This window comes from Sylvia atricapilla, chromosome 7, assembly GCF_009819655.1.
Source record: "Sylvia atricapilla isolate bSylAtr1 chromosome 7, bSylAtr1.pri, whole genome shotgun sequence".
Classification (NCBI taxonomy): domain Eukaryota; kingdom Metazoa; phylum Chordata; class Aves; order Passeriformes; family Sylviidae; genus Sylvia; species Sylvia atricapilla.
The window spans coordinates 22,931,349-22,952,113 of record NC_089146.1 but is presented as its reverse complement, the minus strand read 5'-3'; the positions used below and the strand labels follow the sequence as shown (position 1 = coordinate 22,952,113).

Genomic DNA, 20,765 nt, shown 5'->3' with positions numbered 1-20,765 from the left:
CTGCTCCCCCCAAGGCAAAGAAGATATGTGAGAGAACACAAGCAGGGCTGTGTACTGAGGATGAGAATCTCAGACAGGCTAGGGAGCTTGGTTTTTCTCTTTTTAAAACTGATTTGACATGCCAGACTCCTGTGCTGCTGCATGATTGATGGTCTGGACTCAAGAGCGAGCAAGGGGAATGATAGAACCTGTTTCCAAACTTGTGACCCCTGCAGCCACTAGTGCTCCCTGAGGAGCAGTGAGAGACTGAGATCTTCTCAGGAGGGGCTGGGCAGTCCCGTGTGCTGCCAGCCACAGGGCCCAGCAGTGTGTGGGGTTGCAGGGATGGGAAGATTCGCATCAGGTTTGGGACTCGATAGAGCAACAGGGCCAAGTCAGTGATCAATCATCACAGGGATCCAGGTGACAGATCCCAGTACTTTCCTAGTTTGAAATTCCTCCTCCAGCAATACATCTCCTTCCCATGCCTCACAGTGGGTGCCCTATCTGCTCCACATTGCAGCAGCAGAGGTGGACACTGCAGCCTGCTCTGGTTCAGCCTCTCCTGCCCCAAGGAGGTCTCTTCTCAGGCCAAAGCACCCTTATCTTCCTTTCCAAAGGTGCACGGGGCTCTTAGGTGCACCCTGGGTGGCAGTGAATCCCGAGGATGCATGGTCACATGTGAAAGAGGGAGTTTCTACCTGGAGTCATGGAAAAAGCTCTATGGGATTTTCCTTGCCTGACTGCTCTGTCTGTGGAGCAAACTCCATGGGCGAGATGAGCTGGCCATGACACTGGGGCATGGAGAGGTGACAGGCAGCTGGAGCAGCCAGCCTGCAAATCCATGCCTCTTTCTGTCAGACAAACAGCAGAAAAGCTGTGTTTTTGCTACTAAGAGTTGTCATCACCCCCCAGAATGACTTGGAGATGCTCCATGGGAGGAAAATGTTCTGGATGATGCAGACCCAGCACCTGCATGGCTGGTGAAGGACCTGCCTTGGCCCAGCTTTCTACACAAGCCTCTCCTCATTTGTCTTCAAGGACGATGGAGAACATGTTCCTAAAGGCAGATGGAAGTGGGAGGTCTCTCTTCTGTCTCTGTGGGAGCTACTTGAGCACTGGCTCCATTGCAGCTTTGGGCTGTTGCTGCTCTGTTGAAATGGGGATGGCTTGTGGGTGCAGGTTTCTGCTTGCTTCCTTGCTCTGTGGCACTTGAGTCACAGCTGCTAATGGGGGAGCACATGGGCAAAGTGACCCGGGGAGATGGCAGCAAATGGCAGAGAGTATGACGGGTCCCAGACTAAATTGTCTGATGAGATATTTGTACTTAGATAGGGGCAGGATGCTGCCACATTGTATCATCTGATGGAAGACACATCCAGGTTGGGCAGAAACCTACAAGAGCTCTGCCTGTGCCTGGGATGACCCTGTGGCAGGCATGAGACTGAGGGAGATGGGATGGCAAACAGTTTGGCTCCCACTGTAGCCAAAGCGTGGCTGATGTGTTTGGGAATGAGGAGCACAGACTGGGGACAGCTCTGTGCCAGGAAGTTGGGGCAGATGAGGAAGGAGAACTGGCTACCTTGGAGCTCTGCTGTGATGGTTAATCCTTCTGCCACAGAGCCTGGCAAAGCAGAAGGCCAGGGCTGCATAGTCTGGGTCATTACCTCCAGCTCATTGAGAGCTGAGCGTGGAGTTTCCCTCCTGTGTTGTGTCCCCTGCCTGCACCATAGTCCTTTGTCACTTCTGAGGACTTTGCTCCTCAGGAGACTGGAGCCAGGCAGAACCAAGCTGTGACCCAGGTCAGATGTGGGGAGTCTGTCCCAGGGAGTGAGTATCCCCTGGGCTGGAACAGGGACTGCTCCCTCATCAGAAGTCCTGCATTAGAGCCTAATCTGGCATTAGTGCATTAATCCAGTCCTCCTGCTACTCAGCTCCTGCCCTCAGCACAGTCCACACCAAGGTCTCAGTGTACAGCTGGGCAGCAGTGGCACCAGGACACGCTCCCTGGCTGCCCCTAATGGGCAGCGGCTGGTGCAGCAGGAACAAGGTTTGGGGTTATTGTGGCAGTACGGCTTCAGCCCTCAGCACATTGCCAAGGGAGAAAGTATCTTTTGGAAGCATCACCGTTGCTTCCTTGGAAAGACTTCACACAGGGTTTTGGAGCCTGCCTGCTTGCACCTGCAGGCTCTGGCTGAGCCACACTAAGTCACAAAGCACTTTGCAGGGAGCCAGGCCAAAAGAAGGTGGTTTCTGGAGAGAGGATGTGAGTCAGCAGCTTGGGGGTAGGGGGCTGAGGAGCTAGTGCAGCTGGAATGAGGAGAGAAGGAAATAGGTGTGAACTGGGAGAGCTGGAGAGGGTGCAGGAGTGGGCAGGGAGGCAGACTGTGTCCCCCAGGGCGGACATGGTCTGGCTGTACTGCTCTTCCCAGCATGAGAAATTAAGAAAGTGACAACATCACTCCACTAAAATAGGAGAGGGACTAATCCATTCTCCCTTTGATCCATTACAGGGGGCTGGGAGATTTTGGAGGAGCTGGAGGGGTTCCTCTGTCATACTGGCAAGAGGCTGTGGTCAGGGCAGCCCCCTTGCCAGCTGAGCAAAGCCAGATACAGAGATATATTTTGTTTTTTGGGTTTTTTCAGTAGGGAAAAAAAATTCTTCTTCCTTTAATCACAGGGCAGCAGAAGAAGCTGCCAGGCCATGTGCTCTGCTCCCTCAGTCTTCCCAGCACAAGCTGAAGCCCTTTGGGACTGTGTTCCCCATCTCACCCTACATAGGGCAGGTAGGTTGGGAGCCCACGGGTGCACTGAGTGCAGCTGAGCCACATAAAATAAGCTTCCCACCAGCTGGTGCACCCCACTGCCAGAGATGGTGCTCCCCCATCTGCCCCCCGGGCTGGGCACCTCTGCTCAGGGCCATGGATGATATTCCATGGGGAGCTGTGCTGGGCTCGGCCCTGCTTGCCCATTGGCAGGATTTTGCTGCAGTCTGCTCCGAGCCGGTGGTTTTGGTGACTGAAGAAAGCTGCAGAAAGCAGCACTGCCGGTGGACTGGGTCAGATTGGGCTCTGGGGAGGGGGGAGGCTGGGCTGGGTGAAGGCGGTCCTCTGTTTAGCCCTCCGATAAGCTCAACATGTCATGTCGTGAGGGGAGGTGGCTCCCAGCGGGGCCTGGGGATGGCAGCATCCCCAGTTGCCATGGTGACACCGGCTGCATCCTCAGGCAGGCGAGAGCATGGCTGGTGCAGTACCGCAAGGGTGTCCCACCCGGCCCCCGCTTCCTCCCTGGCTGCCGTCCCCGGGGAGCGCAGGGCTGGTGCCCGGCGTTTGGCATTGCACCCTGGGGACAGAGCGGTGGGACTGTGCCAGGTGAGCTCAGAGCAGAGCGCAGCAACCCGCCAGCTGCAGCCTGTTGCACTGCGCCTGTGCGGCGGTCCTCCCTCTTCCAAAAAGGTAAGTCTCCCTTTTCCCTAGCTTGTCCCTCCTCCAATCCATCAGGGATCCGGGTTGCAAGGTCTCTCGTGAGGTGGGGGCTGGATTCACCTGGGCTTCCCTGGTGCAGACACTGGCAGAGGGACGGGAAGAGGGGGGAGGGAGGAGCTACTAGTGACCCACATCCCTTAATCCGTGTCCTGTCCTGCGTCACGCAGTTACCTAAGCCCTGAAGCAGGCTCCTCCGGCGAGGGCACAGCCCTCTGCCCCGTCTCTGAGGGAGCCAGTTGTGACCATTTCCTCCATTTTGTCCTTGCAAAGTGAAACTTGAGGGCAGAGGGTGTCTCCAGCCTATCTTGGCTTTGGTTGCATGGGGGTACCGACTCCTTTTCCCCTCACTTCACCTCCTGCAGTCTCTGGAAACCAGTCTGTGCAACACTGAGAAACCCTGGAGGTAGGGATAGCCCCTTCCCAGTTCCTGCAACTCCTTTCGCTCTCATGGGCTCTCTGCTAGCAGCATCAGCTCCCCTCACTTCACAGCCTGAGCCCACCCCCGAGGACACACTGACATCAGATCCCACTCCCTTAAGCTGATTAGGACGGTAAGGATGTGTTGGAGCAGATGCCACCAAGGCTATGAGAGTGACCAGACCCTGGAGGGATGCAAAGGGGCAGCACGGAGCCCCCAGATCTGGGAACTGCTGTGATCTGACGCATGAAGGGAGAGGAGGTGGGAGGTGACCACTCCTCCTGTGGGCTGGGTAGTTGCATCACTCCCCCTACACAGCCCTGTTGCAAGCCTGGGAGCCTGAGAACAGCCCCTGGAGAGGTGTCTCAAGTAACCCAGAGGTTTCCAGCTCTGTCCTATCTCTTGGGGATTGTAAGAATCAGAGGTGATGCCTGGACAAAAGATGATGCAGCCAGCCCCTTCCCACCCCAGCCCTGAAGGTGTTCTGGCTCAGAAGGGAGAGGATTTGTTGAGTGGTTCCCCCTCTCCCCAGTTTGCTTCCGACAGGCGAGGACACAGGTCACAGCACCTCTCTGTTTTATTGAAGACCAATCCCACCCCCCAGCCAGTGCAGAGCTCAGCATGCCCAGCTCTTCTGCATCCACTGGGCCAAAGTCCTGCTCCAGAGGATGAGGGCAGCTTCTTGAACCCAGGGGGAGAGACCCAGGGCTGCCCCTTGATGCCTGGAGCTCCCAGCGCTGCTGTCATCCCTTCCTCTGCTCCACCACCCACGCTGCCTTGTCCCTGGAGATTTTCCCACTTGTGTAGGGTGTCGCTCCAAGTCGTGCATGTGAGGGGATAAAGCTGGAGTAAAACTGGAACATCAATCTTGGAAGTAATAAGCAGGACACGGGCTCATGTGCAAGGTGTCAGGGTCTGTCTGTGGTGTGATCCTTGGGCACTGGGGAGAGGGCAGAGTTGCAGAGACCAGGCTATGCTGCCTCCAGGCTCTGGCCTTGCCCTGAGGACTGGCAGTGAGCCCCACACTTGTCCCTGGCACCTCCATCCCCAGAACCCTGCCCTGGGCATGAGTGAACCCACAGAAAGCATCTGCTTTCCAGGTCAAGGCTTCTCCTGAGGTCTGAAGAAAGCTGCCTTTAGGCAGCAGGTATAGGAGAGTTGGAGGGAAGGAAGCCTTTGGAGACAAAGACGAGGGGACCAAGTGGTCAAGGAAGGTCCCCTTTCCTTGTCCCTTCTCAGTGGGACTCTCATTCATGGGCACAGCTGCCCTAGGGCTCCAGCTTCTGACTTCTCTCTACAGGGAATGGGGAGGGCAGGCACAGGCTGGAGGCAGAGCTAAGGACATTCATGGTGTGGACAGCGTGTTGCCAAGGAAAGGTGGGGCAATGTCCCTGCCAGGAGAGGAGCCCATGGTTTTTCCTTCCATTCACACCCTGCCTTAGGTATCCACATCTGTTCTCAGGCTCATGGATACTTCCTCATCTTAAATTTAGATGGCTTCCCTCCTCCAGCCACCCATATCAGAGAGCCAACCCAGCTATCCTGCAAGCACCCCCCATCCCCCACACCACATCAAACCTAAAAGGGGGCAAGTGAGAGCAGGGCACAATCCCATCCCCCATCCCTCCCCGCTGAGCTTCCCAAATGCACAGCCCCATGCTGCCAGGGACATGGAGTATCCACTTGGCATAGCTGAGCCTCTAATGGTAATGGTTGTTCATATTGTTGAGGTGGGAGGCTGCCATGGCACTGAACGAGGCTGAGGGCTGAAGACCGTGCCCAGGGTAGAGGGATGGGCTGGAGCCAGGCCAGTAGGAGAAGCCAGCTGGTGTCACACCCGAGGTCATGAGGTTGAGTTTGGAGATGCCCGAGAAGGGCAGTGGTGTCAGGTTGCCCTGAAATTTGTAGAGAGTGTGATCAGGGGTGGTTGGCTGGCACACCTGTGCCAGCCCGTGGAAGTCGAACTTGTAGGCGTAGCGCTTGCCGTGGACCTTGGTCATGATGTTCTTGTCGTAGTAGTAGCGCAGTGCCCGGCTCAGCTTGTCGTAATTCATGTTGGGTTTGCTCTTCCGCTCACCCCAGCGCCGCGCCACCTCGTCAGGGTCAATCAGCTTGAACTCGCCATTGGTGCCTTCCCAGGCGATGCAGTTCAGGTTGGCTCGGTCCGAAAGCAGCTCCAGCAAGAACTGCCACAGCTGGATCTGCCCGCTGCCTGCAAGGCCGGGCCCCAGAGAGGTTAAAGCTCCCTCGCAAGGCACAGGGTGAGGGACAGGATGTGCCCCAATCCCCTTGACCCACTGTTACGTTCCCCTCTCCCACACCCAGGTTTTGGCTGGACCTCATTGCATCTTCCCTGCTTTAGAGACATATAAGATGGTAACAAGATTATGTCTCCTCTGCAACATCCCAACCCCATTCTACACCCCAGATCTGAGGAGAAGATGCCCCTTGGGAAGGAGCAGGAGCGCTCAGAGGTCGACACAGGTTGTGATGGGTCTGGATCCAGTGTCCCCATCCCTCCCACTCACATTCACACACCACTGAAGATGAATACCTGCTTGTTTGATTTCGTGGGAGGATGTGGCCTTGTACTTTTATTGGCAGCCCCAAGAAGGACATATCTTGGCAGAACCCAGATCTATCCCAGCACAAATATTCCCCACTGCCATGTCTGCTTGAAACTGGGCTCAGCCCCTGCTCTAGGGACACTGTGCCCTGCACAGATGTCTCCACAGTCAGCTCAAGTCAGGGTGCAATACCGATCTGAACTACACCACAGAGAGACACAGATAGGTGTAGGGGAGGGAGAGATGAGGATGTAGCATGACCTACTGTGGCTTTGAATCAGGCATCAATGAGGTTCCTTATTTCTGGAGGAAAAATGTGGTCCCTGAGCCATTGCCCTTGCATCTGCAGCTAGCACTGGGGAGTATCCTTGGTGAGGGCCTGTGGTGCCGCTGTGCCAGGCTGTGCACACACTGCAGCCTGGCACACCTCCATATGCCCCTGGTGAGGCACAAGGACATGCTCCATCGAGCCTGGCCAGAGATCATGAGAGGAGAGGGAATCTGGACCTTTGGGCAAGGAGAAGCCCTACTGCTGGGATCCAGCCACCCTGCGGAGCAGCCCTGCACTTCCCCAGACACCCCAGACACTCTGCCTCCTCTGAGCAGCATCTCTTGCACATCCCTGATCCTGATGCCAGTCCTTGCAGCACAGTCTCTTTTCAGAGCAGAGGATGTGCCTTTGCGGTTGTCCCTGTGCTCTTCTACCATTATTTCATCTAAAAGTGCTTGGGTCCTATACAGAGGTTTAGCACCCATGACCTCAGCAGCAAGAAGTCCTACAGCTCTGCTACATTTCCCACAAAAAAGCCACCTTGTTCTGCTTGGTTTAGAACCATCTATTTTATCTGGAGTTCCCTGTATGTTGCTCTAGAAGAAGCAGGGAACAGCCATTCCCCATCCATCCCCATTCCACCAAAACCCACTCAGACATCCTGATCTAGGCAGTTGAGCCCAGGTCTTTCTAAGGTGTTGTATTTCCTGGTTCCCCATCCTGGGACCAAGTGGGGGGATCTCTCCTCCCTAGGGTGCATCTGCAGCCCTTGCCTCTTCTCTGTCACCACAGCCCACCCTGGCCTCCAGCTGTCTCCCACCCATGGGTGTTCCACCCCATGCAAGGAGGTCAGGGAGGTGTTAAGGGGTACATCTGGGTGGGGTGGTGAGGTTCAATCCTGCCTGCAACAGGGTGCCATGATAATGCACCTGAGAGCTCCCTAAGGAAATATCCAGGCATCCAAAATTATTCTTCTCACTGCAGCACATTGTTTAGCGTATGGCTGGGCAGAGTCTGCAGTGCAGAGGCAAAAGGGTTCCTCCACTTCCATCTTTTCTCCTGCTCCCACCACTAAACCAGGACTCCATTTTTCCTGCTCAGAGCACCCCTGGTCCCTGCTTCCTAGCAAACAGGCAAGCTACACGGCCAAACACTGTAGTGCTGGCCCCACGACGCCCAGTGTTGCTGCACTCCTGAGCAGGCTCCAGGCTGCTCCCTGGCCAGCACTGACCGATGCCCGTGACCCCTGCTCGGGTTGTTCCAGATGGATGGCTCCAGTTCCCGGGCACCCATCCCTTCCTAGCCCTGTCCGAGCCCCAGCACTTCACCGGCAGCTCCCTCACGAATGATGTCTCAACTCTCCTCTTCCACTCTCAGGAACGGATCTCCCGAACCCGGATTTGCCCGCCCCGCTCCCGGGATGGCTGGCAGCTCCCTCCCCGTCGGATGTCCCGGAGCTCCTGGGAGATCAGAGTTAGGACCTGCACTCTCCCCGCTGCGGGGCTCGGGGGAATGAGTACCCCGCTCCCTTCTGATGCCAGGGGACGGGAACTCCCGACCGTCGCGGTTCGCCGCTGTGCCCGTGGGAATTGGTGGGAGGATGCTCCCGGCCCGAGGCACTCGCAGCAGCAGGGAACGGGAGCTCCGCGGTGGCAGTGCCCGGCCAAGGACGGGAAAGGGTCTCCAGTGGCTGCTGGGCGGGAGAGAATGCGAGTGCCCCGGGGCATCCCCGCTCCGTGCCGGCCGAGGGGAGCGGGACCTGTCCAGGGGAAGGGGCAGCGGTGCTCTTACCTTTCTGCACGCCGGGGCTGAGAGACCCCCACGCCTGGCTCTTCCCGTCTTTGAACAAAGTTTCCCCGACTGGATCTGGGGGAAAAAGGGGGCGCGGGTGGGGTGGAGGGAGGGCTGGAGCCAGGCGGGACCGAGACCCCCCAGCGCCCACCCGCGGGCAGCGTCCCCGCAGCCCCCGGCCGCTCCCCCTTGCCTGCCCCGCCGCTGCGGCGAAGCCAGGAAACGCGTCCAGGAAAAAGGAAATCCGATTTCCGACCCAGCCGGGGAAGCTTTTAAATAGGAATAGAAGATCCCGTGGGCTGGGGTAGGGAGGAGAGAGGGAGTGAGGGAGAGAGCTGTGGGGCAGGGGGAGATGGAGAGGAGGCGAGTGGGTGGCAGGATGGGTGACAGGAGCGGCAGGTGGAAGCCAGGATGTCTGTCGGCATTTGGGGAGTGGACCGCTGTGGAAATGAGAGATAAATGGATAGGTGGATAGAAGGATAGAAGGAAGGAAAGAAGGAAATGGGTGGATGGATGGAAGGACAGAAGATGAGATGGTGAGCGGGTAGATGGAGGAAAGAAAGTGTGAAAGATCAACGGACGGAAGGGCAGGTAATGGATAAGATGATGAGAAAACAGGCTGATGGAAGGGACATTGGGTAGGTGGAGGGGTTTGCTGGTAGCAGGGATGGAAAGGGGGATGCAGGGACAAGTGGGTGGGGTGGAAGGATGGATGGAAACACAGGGGAAGGGTGGGTGGGTGGGTGGGTGGAAAGATGGGTTGGAAGAAAAGAAGGGTGGATGAAGAGATAGAAGGACAGGGTGACGGTGGGTGGATGAAGGATGGGAAGATGAGTGTGCGGGTGTGGAAAGCTGTGAGGGCAGCTGTAAGGAAGAAGCAAGGGATGGTTGGGGTGCTGGAAGGCAGGAAGACAGAATGGACAGAGAGAGAGGGGATAACAGGGTGGGCGCTGGAAGGAGATGGGACAGAGGAGAGCCCTAGGGCCTCAGCGGGACAGGGCGGGCAGGGGCTGGGTGCTGTGCGGTGCACGGCGCTGCGGTGGGGCAGCGGCCGAGGGATCCGCCCGTACCTGGCAGGTACATGTTGAGCAGCAGTGGCACCGCTCCGGTGCCGTGTCTCATGGCAGCTGTGGGGGCGGCCCGCGGGCTGCATGTTTTAATATTCCTGCCCCTATTATTATTATTATTATTCCACTTTATCAGGGAGCAGCTGATGGCGAATAAATGGCAGCGGGACGGGCAGGGGACGGGCAGGGGCCGGGGGAGGCGGGGGAGGGGGGAGTTTCCAGGCAACTCGCAGGGGCTGGGGCCCCGGCTCCAGCAATTTCCTCCGCTGTAATTAAAGCGGGCGCTGCCCCCCCCTCCCTCCTCCCGCTATCGGGCCCGCATCAGACTTTAATCACGGCCGCGGGTTTCTATGGAGAGCGGTTCGGGCCGCTTCCTGCCTCTTCCGCCTCCTTAACTCTTCGCAAACACGGCGCTGACATCCCAGCTGGGAGCGGGCTCGGACACTGCCTGGAGACTGCCCGGGCCCGGCCTCCCACCAGCATCTCGCTTCCTGACTCGCCGGTGGGGCAGCATCTCCTCGGAGCCCTGCATCTCCCTGCGCGGCATCGGCATCAGTGTCGGCACCGTGCCCCCGGCGTGTGGCTCCCCGAGCCACAGTGCTGCTGGCCATGGGGGTCCGTGCCTGCCCCTTCCCCAGCTCCAGCATCATCAGCACAGTCCTGGGGTCTCCGGGGAGTTCACAGAGCCCTGGGGTGGCCCAGGTGAGTCGCCACCAGGTCTCTCCACCTCCAGGACAATGGTCACGGGGTTTCTTTGCAGTGCCCAGAGTTTTGGGGTGGGTAAGTGCATCTGCAGCAGTTGGTGGCACCAGGTCATACCACAGCTCTGACACTCCCTGGTTCTTCTATGCCCTTCTGAATAGTGGCTGCCCCAGGGACAGTTAAGCCTGTGACCATCCCACAGCACCCAGCCCTGTCCCAACCTGTTGCACACCTTTATTAAGATCTGTAGAAGCTGGGTAACCCCCAACCTGCACACAAACCAGGATGGCCCCATCTTCATCTGCTTGTCCTGGGCTGCGCTGGGTACATTCTGAAGACAGGGGGACATTTTGTGGAGAAACTTATGGTGGAGAAAGGTGATATCTGCTCCAAAATTACACATCTGGCCAGGTTTTCCCTGTCACTCATGGCTTCAGCTGCTGTATGCACTTGTGGGGTGCTGTCAGAGTCTCTGTCCCCCAGGTCAGGAGTGGACACTCCACAGGATCCCACAGCTTGAGGCAGCCAGGCAGTATGCCAACAGCTGTCACTAGTTCTCCTCCATGAGTCCAACACTGTCCAGCCAGGCTCACAACTTTTCCTGTAGTTCTTCATTGATGTCTGGGAAAAGGATGAGCTCTTATGCTGGATTTAGCTGCCTTTCTGGAAAGTGATCATTGCAAGACTTGAATCTAGTGGAAATCAGGATACGGCCATGCCAGACTCACTGCTATTATTCATACTGCAGCCAAAACGTGCCTGCCCTGCATAAGAAACTGCAGCCCAAGGGGAGAAATGCTCAGTCAGGGTGGCACAGGCCAACAGAGCTGGTGTCTCCTCTTGGCATGGAGTGTCCAAAGTGTTTAGGAAACAGAGGTCTCTTGGTTACTGAGCTCCACCTCTGCCCCAGGTGCTCCACCCCTGCCGCCCATCTCCATCATGGACAAAGAGCAAGGGGAGACATGAGCAGAGACCGTGGTATTCCCCCAGCAATTCCCCACCAATCTTCTTTGGATGTAACAGCTCTTAAAAAGTTTCTCTTCCCCTAAATTGTCCCCTGAGCTGCCCCCGAACCTCTCAGTGGGGTGTCTGGCTCTGTATAGCCCAGCAGCCCTGGCTGCTCCCTGCATTTCTCTCCTCCCCAGCCCCTCAAAGTGCAGCTCTCACAGCAGTGGCTCCGCAGCCTCCCAGACTTGCTTTCGCTGCCTGAGTCACTGAAACAAACCGCAGGCAACGGAAAACAAGCCCTGGAGACAGCGGGGTGAGGTGGGGAGAGTGCCAGACCCACCAACCTGTCCTCTTCTGGCAGCCTGGGTGACCACGATACTCCTCCAGAAAACCTGCATGGAGCGAGGGTCTGGGCTGATGGACATTGCATCAGCCCGGAGTAGGGAGGGGGCAGTAGGGATCAGGCTGAGAAATAGGTTTAGGGCTGCAGGAGCTGGAGAAGGAGGTGTTTTGGAAGCCACTGGGGATGGAGATGGCTGAGTCCCTGGGAAAGCCCGTGAGTGGGGGTGCTGAAAGTGGGATGTGAGGGGACTGGGGTCTTTGAGTGATCTGGGGTGAGTGGTGTGCAGAAGGGCAAGGAGTGTCAGATCTTAAGAGCTGGCAAGCCCTGTGTCCATGTGGAGCTTCACGGACCTGAGTGATGTGACCCCAGGTTCATGGGGGAGCTGGGGCAGACCCAGAGGATGAGGAAGGCAGGGTGTACAAGAAATCCAGGAAACAGGGACCCATGTCCATGGGGGAACAAGGGACTGGGCTGTGGGTCTGAGGGGGATCTAGGAGATGAGATTTGACTTCTGTGGGGCTACTGAGGACAGAGCCCAGACATATGGAACGCCCAGCTGGAAGCAGCTGCAGGTCTCCCCGGCTGCAAGAGGCAGTCTGCCCCCCCACCACTCCCCCTCCACTCCAGAGCTCTCCTCCCAACCCAGGTGGAGCAATAGTGGCCCCAGACTTTGCAATGACCCCCACAGCCCACCCCCACCCCCCTGTCACAGCCCTATGTGCAGGTGCCCGGGAACGCTTCACCTGTGAGCCGGCGTTGTGGAGCGGAGCCGAGCTGACGTGGCCCTGGGCTGGCTGCACCTGGCCAGGTGTGCCGGAATGTGTTTGTGCTGGGGGAGAGGCCGTGGGGCCGCGATGGGGTGGGGCCAGTGGGGACACAGGGGAGACGGGGGAGGGCCGGGGGGACACTGCAGCCGGGATGCAGTGTGGGATGGGGATACACTGGTGCTGGGTCTTCTGCACAGTAACACTGGGGCTAGAGGGGAGAGAGGGCACGCAGGGATAGTCGTGTGCAGCTCACACGCACACACATACACCCCAGCCAGGGCTGGGGTCTCTGCACACTTCTGCGAGGGAAGTGCACAGACTGACCCCCAACCCAGTCTCCCAGCACCCTTCTGGGACACTCCCTGTCTCAGGGCCAAGCATGCTTTTAACAGGGTGGGCATCAGGGAACGCAGGCATCTGAGGCACTCAGAACTGTTCCACCGTGCATCCATGTGCTGGGTGTGGGGATCACCTCGGGACCAAAAGACTGTTCCCCAGGAGGGCTTTAGAGTGCCAGAGCAGGATAGAAGACAAGGAGGAGGAGAGGAGGAGGAAGTAATGTCCTGGGTGCAGGGAGCAGCCCGGGACTGGTAGCCTGCACCTCAGGAGGGTTCAGGGTGCTGGAGACAGATGGAAGAGGAGGAAGAGGCTGGGAAAGGGTGCTGGAGGAGGAGGAGGCTGGGTGGGGCTGTCGGTGTCCCGGAGCCGGATACTGGCACGGATATGCTGGCGTGGCAAGGCTGAGGGAGGACACACACCGGTGAGCACCAAGCCAGGCCCCCTACCACCTGTGGAACACTACCCTCAGACCTCCTTCCCCTGACCCCTCCACAGCCCCACCTTCCCCCTCAGCCCCTCTGTGCCAGTGGCCCCATACCTGACACAACTGTGGCTGCCCCATTTGTTGTCAGTCCTGTCCTCTCCTGCCCCAGATGACCCCTTATGTTCTTCCTACTTCCCAGGCCCACGGCAAGCAGGGCCCCCCTTCTCTCTTCCAGAGGGGTGCAAGGAACGGTACCTTGAGGTCACAAACTTTGTAGCAATCGATTTCCCTGACATTGATCCTGGGAGGAGAACCCAGGGCACTACCCTGCTGAACACCTCTTCCCAGGGCACAGCCTGGGAATGTGCCCTGGGGTGCCCCCTCCCACCTCCAGCCCTTTCTTTGCCCAGTAATTTCCCATTTTTCTAGCCAGAGTATCACAGCAGTGAAACTATGCATGGACAAGAGGTGGGGTGCAGAGAGCTCAGCCCAGGGTGGAACTGGCTGTGAGCCCAAAACTGCCTGGGGAAGGGGAAACCTCACCTGCCACCCCACAGAGGATCCTCCCAGCACGGCAGCCCCCTGAGGAGCAGAGCAGAGGCAGGAGCACTCTTTTTTTTTGACAAATGCCTTTATTTGCTACCGGATAGAGGTCTATTGCACAGCAGCCTGGAGGCTGCAGGGCACACAGCCCTGCCCCTGTTCAGTGCTGGACGCGGCGGATGGATTGGATCTGGTTGGTGTGGGCCTGGCTGCTGTATTCATTGTACTTCTTGAACTCGCCGTTCTGTCTGTCCCGCTCCAGCACGTACTGGTAGCCCCTGTATCCTGGATACTGATATGCCACCCACCTGCAGGCAGACCCTTGGCTCAGAGCCCCAAGCCAAATCATCCCATCCCATCCCATCCCATCCCATCCCATCCCATCCCATCCCATCCCATCCCATCCCATCCCATCCCTCTGCTTGCCTTGGGCAGAGAGGGACACCCAATGGCTTATATTTTCAAGGAAAAGGTGGCAGGAAGGCATCCCTTTTTTGAGGGGGTCCCCCTTCCACATCCTGGAGGGAAGTGCTTGTTGAACCTCTGCTCTTGGCACCCCACAGCCCCTGCCCCACCGGCAGCACTCACGCTCCGGCGTTCACTTTGATGGATGCCACCTCCTTGTTGCCCCAGCCCATGGCCTGCAGCGAGGGATAGTCGTCACTCAGCTCAAACTTGTGACCCTGGAAGTTCTCGGCCTCGTAGAGGATGACTTTGCTGTCATTGTGGTTCTGTGAAGAGAGAGAGCTGGAGGTCAGCAGGAATGGGTTGCCTTGCCCAGGGATAGGGGATGTGGCATCAGTGTGACACATACCAAGGCACTTCAAGAGGCCTGAGATCGTGACCAGCTTTGGTACAATCACAGGGATGTCCTTCAACCTGGCACACCCTCACTGTGACACCCCAGAACTGCCCCAAGGATGCTGCTCTTGTGTCCTTGTGGTCCCAATGCACAGCTGTCAGTGAGAGTTGGTGGCTACAACCTCTGGACCCACACACACTGCTACCCTCAGAATCATCACACTCCCCAAGGTTGCAGGAGGGTTTGGAGCAAGGCAGGATGCTGAGAGATGTCCCCTCAGCTCTGTGGGGCCTTTCTGGGCGCTGGACAGGGAGGGGTTAATGGCTGGGACACTGAGTGATGCAGCACTGTCCCCCGTGCCCAGCCCCCACATGCATCTATCTGCACCGAGGAGCAGTCCTGCCAGTAAGGAGTGATCTTATCGCATCCCCTTTATTAAAGCCTGAACATATCTGCCTGGTGATTATTAAAAGTTGGGGGGGGACCCCCCCTCTCGGAGGCGCAGACGTGCCGCTGCTGCGAGCACCAGTGTCTCTGCAGATGGAGCGATAGAGCCGCGTCTGCCTGGCCACGCCTCAGGTACCCTGGGTAGGAGGGGGCCGGACCCTGCGCCCCGAGCATCCCTGCGGTCCCGCCAGCTCCTCTCTGTTCATCTCATCCCCGGGAATCGGGGCTGGGGGACAAGGCCTTGGGACCCCAGTTTGGGAGGTGGCTCTCCCAAGCACAAAGCTGAAGGAGCTGGAATTGTGGTTCAGGCTAAATTTGAGACCTAAAAATCATCCCAGGATCTTTGCAGGGTGGTGGGAGCTGATGGGTGCAGCTACTCGTCCCCTTCACATGTACATCTGTGTACACCTGACCCCTCCATCCCATGCCCCATGTAAGTCATCCTCCAGCCTGTCCCTCATCACCTCCATGCTGGGCTGCCTGGAGGAGGCTCTGCCTGCCTTAAGCCCTCCCTCTGTGGTGTCCCAGTAACTCACTGCGCATTTGACAGGCCGGAAGGAGAGGAGGTGCTCGGTCCGGTAGCCACTGTTCCCGCTCCAGGCCTCCCACCGGGGATAGTCACCCTTCTCCAGGATAAACTGCTGTCCCTGGTACTCGGGGTACTCGAAGCCTACCCAGCTGGAGGGAAGAGGAGGAAAACCCTCAGGGATGTGTGACACAGTGCCCAGGATCAGTCAGGGATCAGCTTCTCCTTCCGGGGCAGGGGACAGAGACACCCTGTCTAGGTCTGTCGCAGATGTTGGGGTCCTTGCTAGCAGCAAATGTCCCTTTTGAAAGTGGGACCCCTCTCCCAGAGCCACATCACTGCCTCCAACCTGTGCCTTGGCTTGGTAGGGTCTGCCTGATTGGCGGATAGGAAAACACAAGGAGCACAAGCAAGGAGGTCGCATGATGAGGCTGTGTTATAGCCGAGGAAGGACTTGGGTGTTCTGGCTCCCTGGCAGCTCCCAACAGTCCCCTGGGAGCAGTGGGTTTTCTGGAGTGGGGTGTGCCAAGGGGCCGCGGGGCTGACAGGGCACTTACGGGCCAGACTCCACCTTGATGGAGCGGATCTTGCGGAAGCCGCGCTCCATGATGCTGGGGCACTCCATGAGGAACTCGCAGCGCTTGCCCTGGAAGTTCTCCTCCTCCCACACCGTGATCTTGTACTGCCCCAAGGTGTCCATGGCTTCACTGCTGGTCATACGGGTCGCTCGGCTGCTGGCAGAGCCCCACGTATTACCCCAGGGCAGGTGCCCACCATCAGCCCCCAGCCACCCCGCTGCCTGCCGCTGAGCCTGGGATGCCGCTGGTGCTGCCCTCGCACATCCCCTGCCACTGGCCCCTCGCCCTCCCAGGCCGGCATGGGGACATTTCCTATTTCCTTTCCTTTGGTACTGGGGGATCTCTGTCCAGTGAACCCCAAGTTGCAGGGGGAATTTGCAATGCCCCATCTCTCCATGTGATGCACCCAGGACTGCCTTGGTTTTTCTTCTCCCGAGCTCCCTGCGCCGGCTCCAGGAGCTGTCTGGGTACAGTGGCACTGCACCCACTGCTGGGAGGCGGCGGTGACCCCAGCTCAGACGCGGGTGCAAGTGTAGCCCTGGGATAGAGCAGCCCGGCTCTTCCACCCCTCCTGCCAGGGTCCCTCCTGCCCGCACAGGGCACCCCGTGTGCCACGCAGCACCCCGCCACTTGCCCTTCCCCAGGGTGAGCCTTGGCTTGGTGTGGGGGTGAAGGGAGCGGGGCAGCCCCTGTGCAGTGGGGTCTTGGGGGCTCACAGCCTGGTACTTACTTGGTCGGAGGGCAGGGCACAGAGGCGAAGGTGGCGGTGCCGGTGCCGGCTTCTCCCCTCGCCCTTTATAGGCGGGCGCTGAAGTGCCGATGGTGCAGGCGGCCAGGGCGCTGTGTCAGCAGGCAGGGGATGGGGGGGACGGGCTGCTCACTCACCCCAGACTCCGGCTGTCCATTCCACTTAGGCAGTGTGGCGAGAGCGGCCCCCCCGCGCCCAGCGAGGCTGACAATGAAAGTGCTGGGCTGTGTTTGCGCAGGGGCTCAGGGCACAATGGGCAAAGGGCCTGACGCGCCGCTTTCCTTTTTGCCCCCGGACAATGTCCCCGCTTGGCCTAGGGATTAGGGACCCAGCCTTTCCCAGGGCATCCGCAGCCTTTGCCAGGGTTGAGGCTTGTGGGAAGGAGGTGCCAGGGTGAAGGGGGGATTTACCATCTGGGAGCTGAGGGGCACTGATGTCCTCATGCCGGAACACAGGACCTCTCTGGGGCTGCTTCTGCCCCTCCACGTGGGACGCTGCCACCCTGGGTTCCTTTTCCAGCCAGGCCCTGCAGAGGTTCCTGTGCTGGCTGCAGACTGGGCACTAATGGACCCCAGTTACATGCTTGCAATGCCCTGAGCATTTCCCCTGGCTTGACAAAGAGCTCCCTGTGCTCCCATTCACCTCCCACTCGGGCAAGGGATACTATGTACAGTGGGAGAGGACCAGCTTTGGGACAGAGCTGTGTCCTTCACCTGGAAAGGAGGACCAGCCCTGCCTGGAACTGCACCATGCCATGCAGCTATCCCCAGGGTCTCCTATCAGGACCTGGGATGGATGAGGCCACCACAGGCTGGAAAGGAGGAAGAGTGCCCTGATGAGCTGTGAAATCCTGTGTGTCTAGGCAGCTGTGTTCCTTGCAGCATCCCTGCGTAGTCTGTGGTGAGGCCGGGCACTCCCTACCTTCAGCTGGGCAGGTGCCACGCTGGCCACTGGGCAAGGGCTGGATCTCAAACCTTCCCAAGAAAACTCCAGGCCTTCCAGGGGTCCTGGGCATGGGTTTGTTTTGATTTTTTTTTTTTTTTTAATATTTCCCATAAACATCACAAGACACCCGGACATTGTTGGTTATGGAGAATACAGTGTAGGCAGCCGGGGGGTGGTGTTACTACGCCCTGCATCAACAAGAATGGGGGACTGAGGGGTGACAGCAAGGACGGGCTGGAGACAGTACTCGGGGATCCTCTTCCTGTCCTCCCCACCACTCGACAGCTCTGAGGCTCGGTGCGAGTCCGCGCCGATGCCTGCGGGCCCCAGCAGAGGGTGCAGCCTGGCAGCGGTTGGAGCAGGCTCCAGCTCAGGGAATTAGTGGCCCGCGGCCGGGGACAGGCGCTGGGGAGCCGACCCTCAGCTTGCGTTGCCTGAAGTGTTCCTAGCAGGGATGGGGAGGCCCTCTTGAAGCTGTCTGGAGAAGCAGAAGGTGAGGGGAAAGATAGAGATGCTCCCTGGAGAAGGGAGAACACCCTGCTGCAGATTGGTGGCCTGGGGACATCTCTCAGAATGCTGGGAGACAGGTCTGGGTAGCGTTTAGGGAAGCCATCACCTTGGCAAAGGTGAGGCAAGATGTAGAGCTAGTGCACTGCAGGGTTCCCCACGGTGCTGCCACCCCTTGCCTGGGCTGTGTGAACAGAGGTGTGAGGCACTGGTTAGTCTGGGGTGCCTGAGGCTCGAGGGCAGCTGGGGACTCCATGGGGTGTATTGCACCCCAGGGCACTGTGGGGTGTATTACAGAGCCCCACTACTTGAGACACCACAGAATACGTAGGATGCTGCGAGCTGTTCTAGGATGTGTGTGTGGAGTGTGTGGGGCACTGTATGGTGTGCTACAGGATCTGTGGGGCACTGGTGGTGTGCCATCTCCAGGTAGTCTCTGTAACCAGCCAGCATTCCCCTGGCTAGGTCATCCAAGCCCCTAGCCACACCTGCCCAGCTGGGGACAGGGGCAGAGGGAGGCTGGTGCGGGGGCAGTCAGTGACTCTGCTCAAGGGCAGCTGCTAATACTGGCTGTGGGAGCTGGTTAGCACTCGCCCGGGGCCTCCTGCATAGGCTAATTTAATAAGGGCCCCTCGTAGCTCCCGGCTCAGCTTGTTCCCTGCACTAGCAAAACAGATCATGTTTCTCAGTGCCACTGGGCACAGCGCGGCAGCCGGCAGCCCGGGGGCACGGTGGGAGCGCCAGGTCACCCAAGTGCTCCATGCCAAGCCCAGACCATGCCAACCATGGGGCTGTACCCCGTGTCTTGTGCAGGCACTGCTCCCAGGACAGTGCACAGCTGGGGGAGCCGAGCAGGCCGAAAGGCAGCAGCAAGAGAGGGGAGGCAAGTGCTGCCCAGGAATCCTGCTGCTGATCCCGTGTCTGTGGCGATACACAATTGCACCCATTGCTGTTATGAGTATCTGGGCTAGCTGACCAAGGCAGCACAGTTGTGTGCAGTCCACCGGGCTGACACCACAGGCTGAGCCCTGGTCACACCTGCAAGGACCTCTAGCTCCTCTCTCCCCAGGACCACCATTCCAGGGGGCTGGAGGTCTGGGGGCTGGGCGGAACAGGAGCAGATGGAGCTGGTGCCGGCCCCTGTTTGTCTTTCTCCCAGTTGCCTGGTGCTCTGTTTGTTCTGGGGATGGCTTCCTGCTGTCAGGGCCAAAACAGGTGGCTTTTATTTGCAGGGTCTGGCTAATTAGATCAGGGGTGGTGTGTCATTGCACCCACACAACCCCACTGCTCCCTTTTTCCTCTCCTTTCTCCCCAGCCTCATTTCTGTGGGAAATTATCCTCTTTAACAAGGAGGTGAACGCCCTCCTTCTCTCTCACCTGTGCTTCAGGGCTGCTCTGAACATGGCCACACCACGACTGGCTAATCCCAGCCAAAATCCCTTCTTCCACCTGCCGGATCCCTGGATCCCAGGGTCAAGAGGGTTGCTGGGAACCCCAGTGCCACTTGTCCCTTCCAGAAGCTTTGCTGGCCACATGAGCCATATGTGTACAGGCACACATCTGCCACAGAAGCCTCCTCACGCAGGCACTGCCTTGCACAAGGAGCGCTGGCACGCGCCAGCTGCCCCACACGCATGTGGCCCCTGTGCACCACCCAGCCATCCCATCCCTGCAGCCAGGAACTCCTGGGATCGCAGAGAGCCTGGCAGATGTTACTGGGATTAGCTCCCACACAGGCAGACGCACACACCGTGGGCTGCCAGCTGTTCCATGCCGAGAGATGTTCCAGGCACTCTGATTCCCCCAAGGCTGGGCTTGCCACATACAAGATGCAGCTCCTGCTGCCCCCAGGGCAGGATGAGTCCAGAGGGTGAGTGGGAGAGAAGCCCACCGGGGACCAAGGTGGTGATTGGTCTCAAGGCACTGTCACCAGTAGCTAGGGAAGGGCAGGGATGCAGTGGAGGTTACAGCTAGTGGGACACAATGCAAGGGGTACCCACATATTCCTACTCACAGCTGGGTCTTGCAAACAGCTGGCTGAGAAGGTTCTCCATGCAGCAGCCCTCACCCCAGCCTCAGATTTCCACAAAAACCTCGCCACCAGTACTCCCACAAGAACCTGCTCTCCAGACCTGCCCACCTGCTGCCCCCATTGGCACCGTGGCCACCCCAAGCACACTGCTCACACCCTTCTTGTGGCTGCCCACTCTGCCCTGTGGCACCCACAGCTCTGGAGTTGCACCTGCAACTATCCAACAAGAAAAGGATATTCCCAGAGACACAGGCTCACCCTGTGCCACCCATTCATGATCTGACTCCGGCTGCCCCCAGCAGGGGGGTGTGCTCAGTCCCCAACTCTGCCAGCCTTGCTCAGTCCCCACGAGCTGCCAGGGGAGCTGTGGCCTCACCTGCCTGCTCCCCACTGTTCCCATGGGGACTAATCCCACCTGAAGGTCAGGGAGGCTCCGCCAGCTGCTTACCTCCTGCCTGTGGATTACAGCCTGGGTGTGAGCAGGTGGCAAAGGCTGTTTCCCCAGGTTGGCCCAGCCCTGGTAGGGAACTGACAGC

The 20,765-nt window shown here is 58.6% G+C and overlaps 2 protein-coding genes across 3 annotated transcripts; both read right to left on the bottom strand.

Moving 5' to 3' along the window:
- Positions 1-4,441: 4,441 nt before the first annotated feature.
- FEV (FEV transcription factor, ETS family member) lies at positions 4,442-9,633 on the bottom strand. Its single transcript, XM_066322953.1, has 3 exons — positions 9,582-9,633; positions 8,512-8,586; positions 4,442-6,094 (listed from the first exon to the last, which is right to left on the bottom strand). Exons 1-3 carry the CDS (start codon positions 9,631-9,633, stop codon positions 5,583-5,585), a joined length of 639 nt encoding a protein of 212 aa, XP_066179050.1. The 3' UTR covers positions 4,442-5,582.
- Positions 9,634-13,713: 4,080 nt separating this feature from the next.
- Positions 13,714-16,788, bottom strand: CRYBA2 (crystallin beta A2). 2 transcript variants are annotated; one of them, XM_066323327.1, is made up of 5 exons: positions 16,728-16,788; positions 15,977-16,153; positions 15,430-15,571; positions 14,233-14,375; positions 13,714-13,952 (listed from the first exon to the last, which is right to left on the bottom strand). In XM_066323327.1, exons 2-5 carry the CDS (start codon positions 16,135-16,137, stop codon positions 13,805-13,807), a joined length of 594 nt encoding a protein of 197 aa, XP_066179424.1. In that variant the 5' UTR covers positions 16,138-16,153; positions 16,728-16,788; the 3' UTR covers positions 13,714-13,804. The 2 variants fall into 2 exon arrangements, with proteins under 2 accessions (XP_066179424.1, XP_066179425.1); XM_066323328.1 differs by having other exon boundaries at positions 15,977-16,150; positions 16,728-16,750.
- Positions 16,789-20,765: the final 3,977 nt, after the last annotated feature.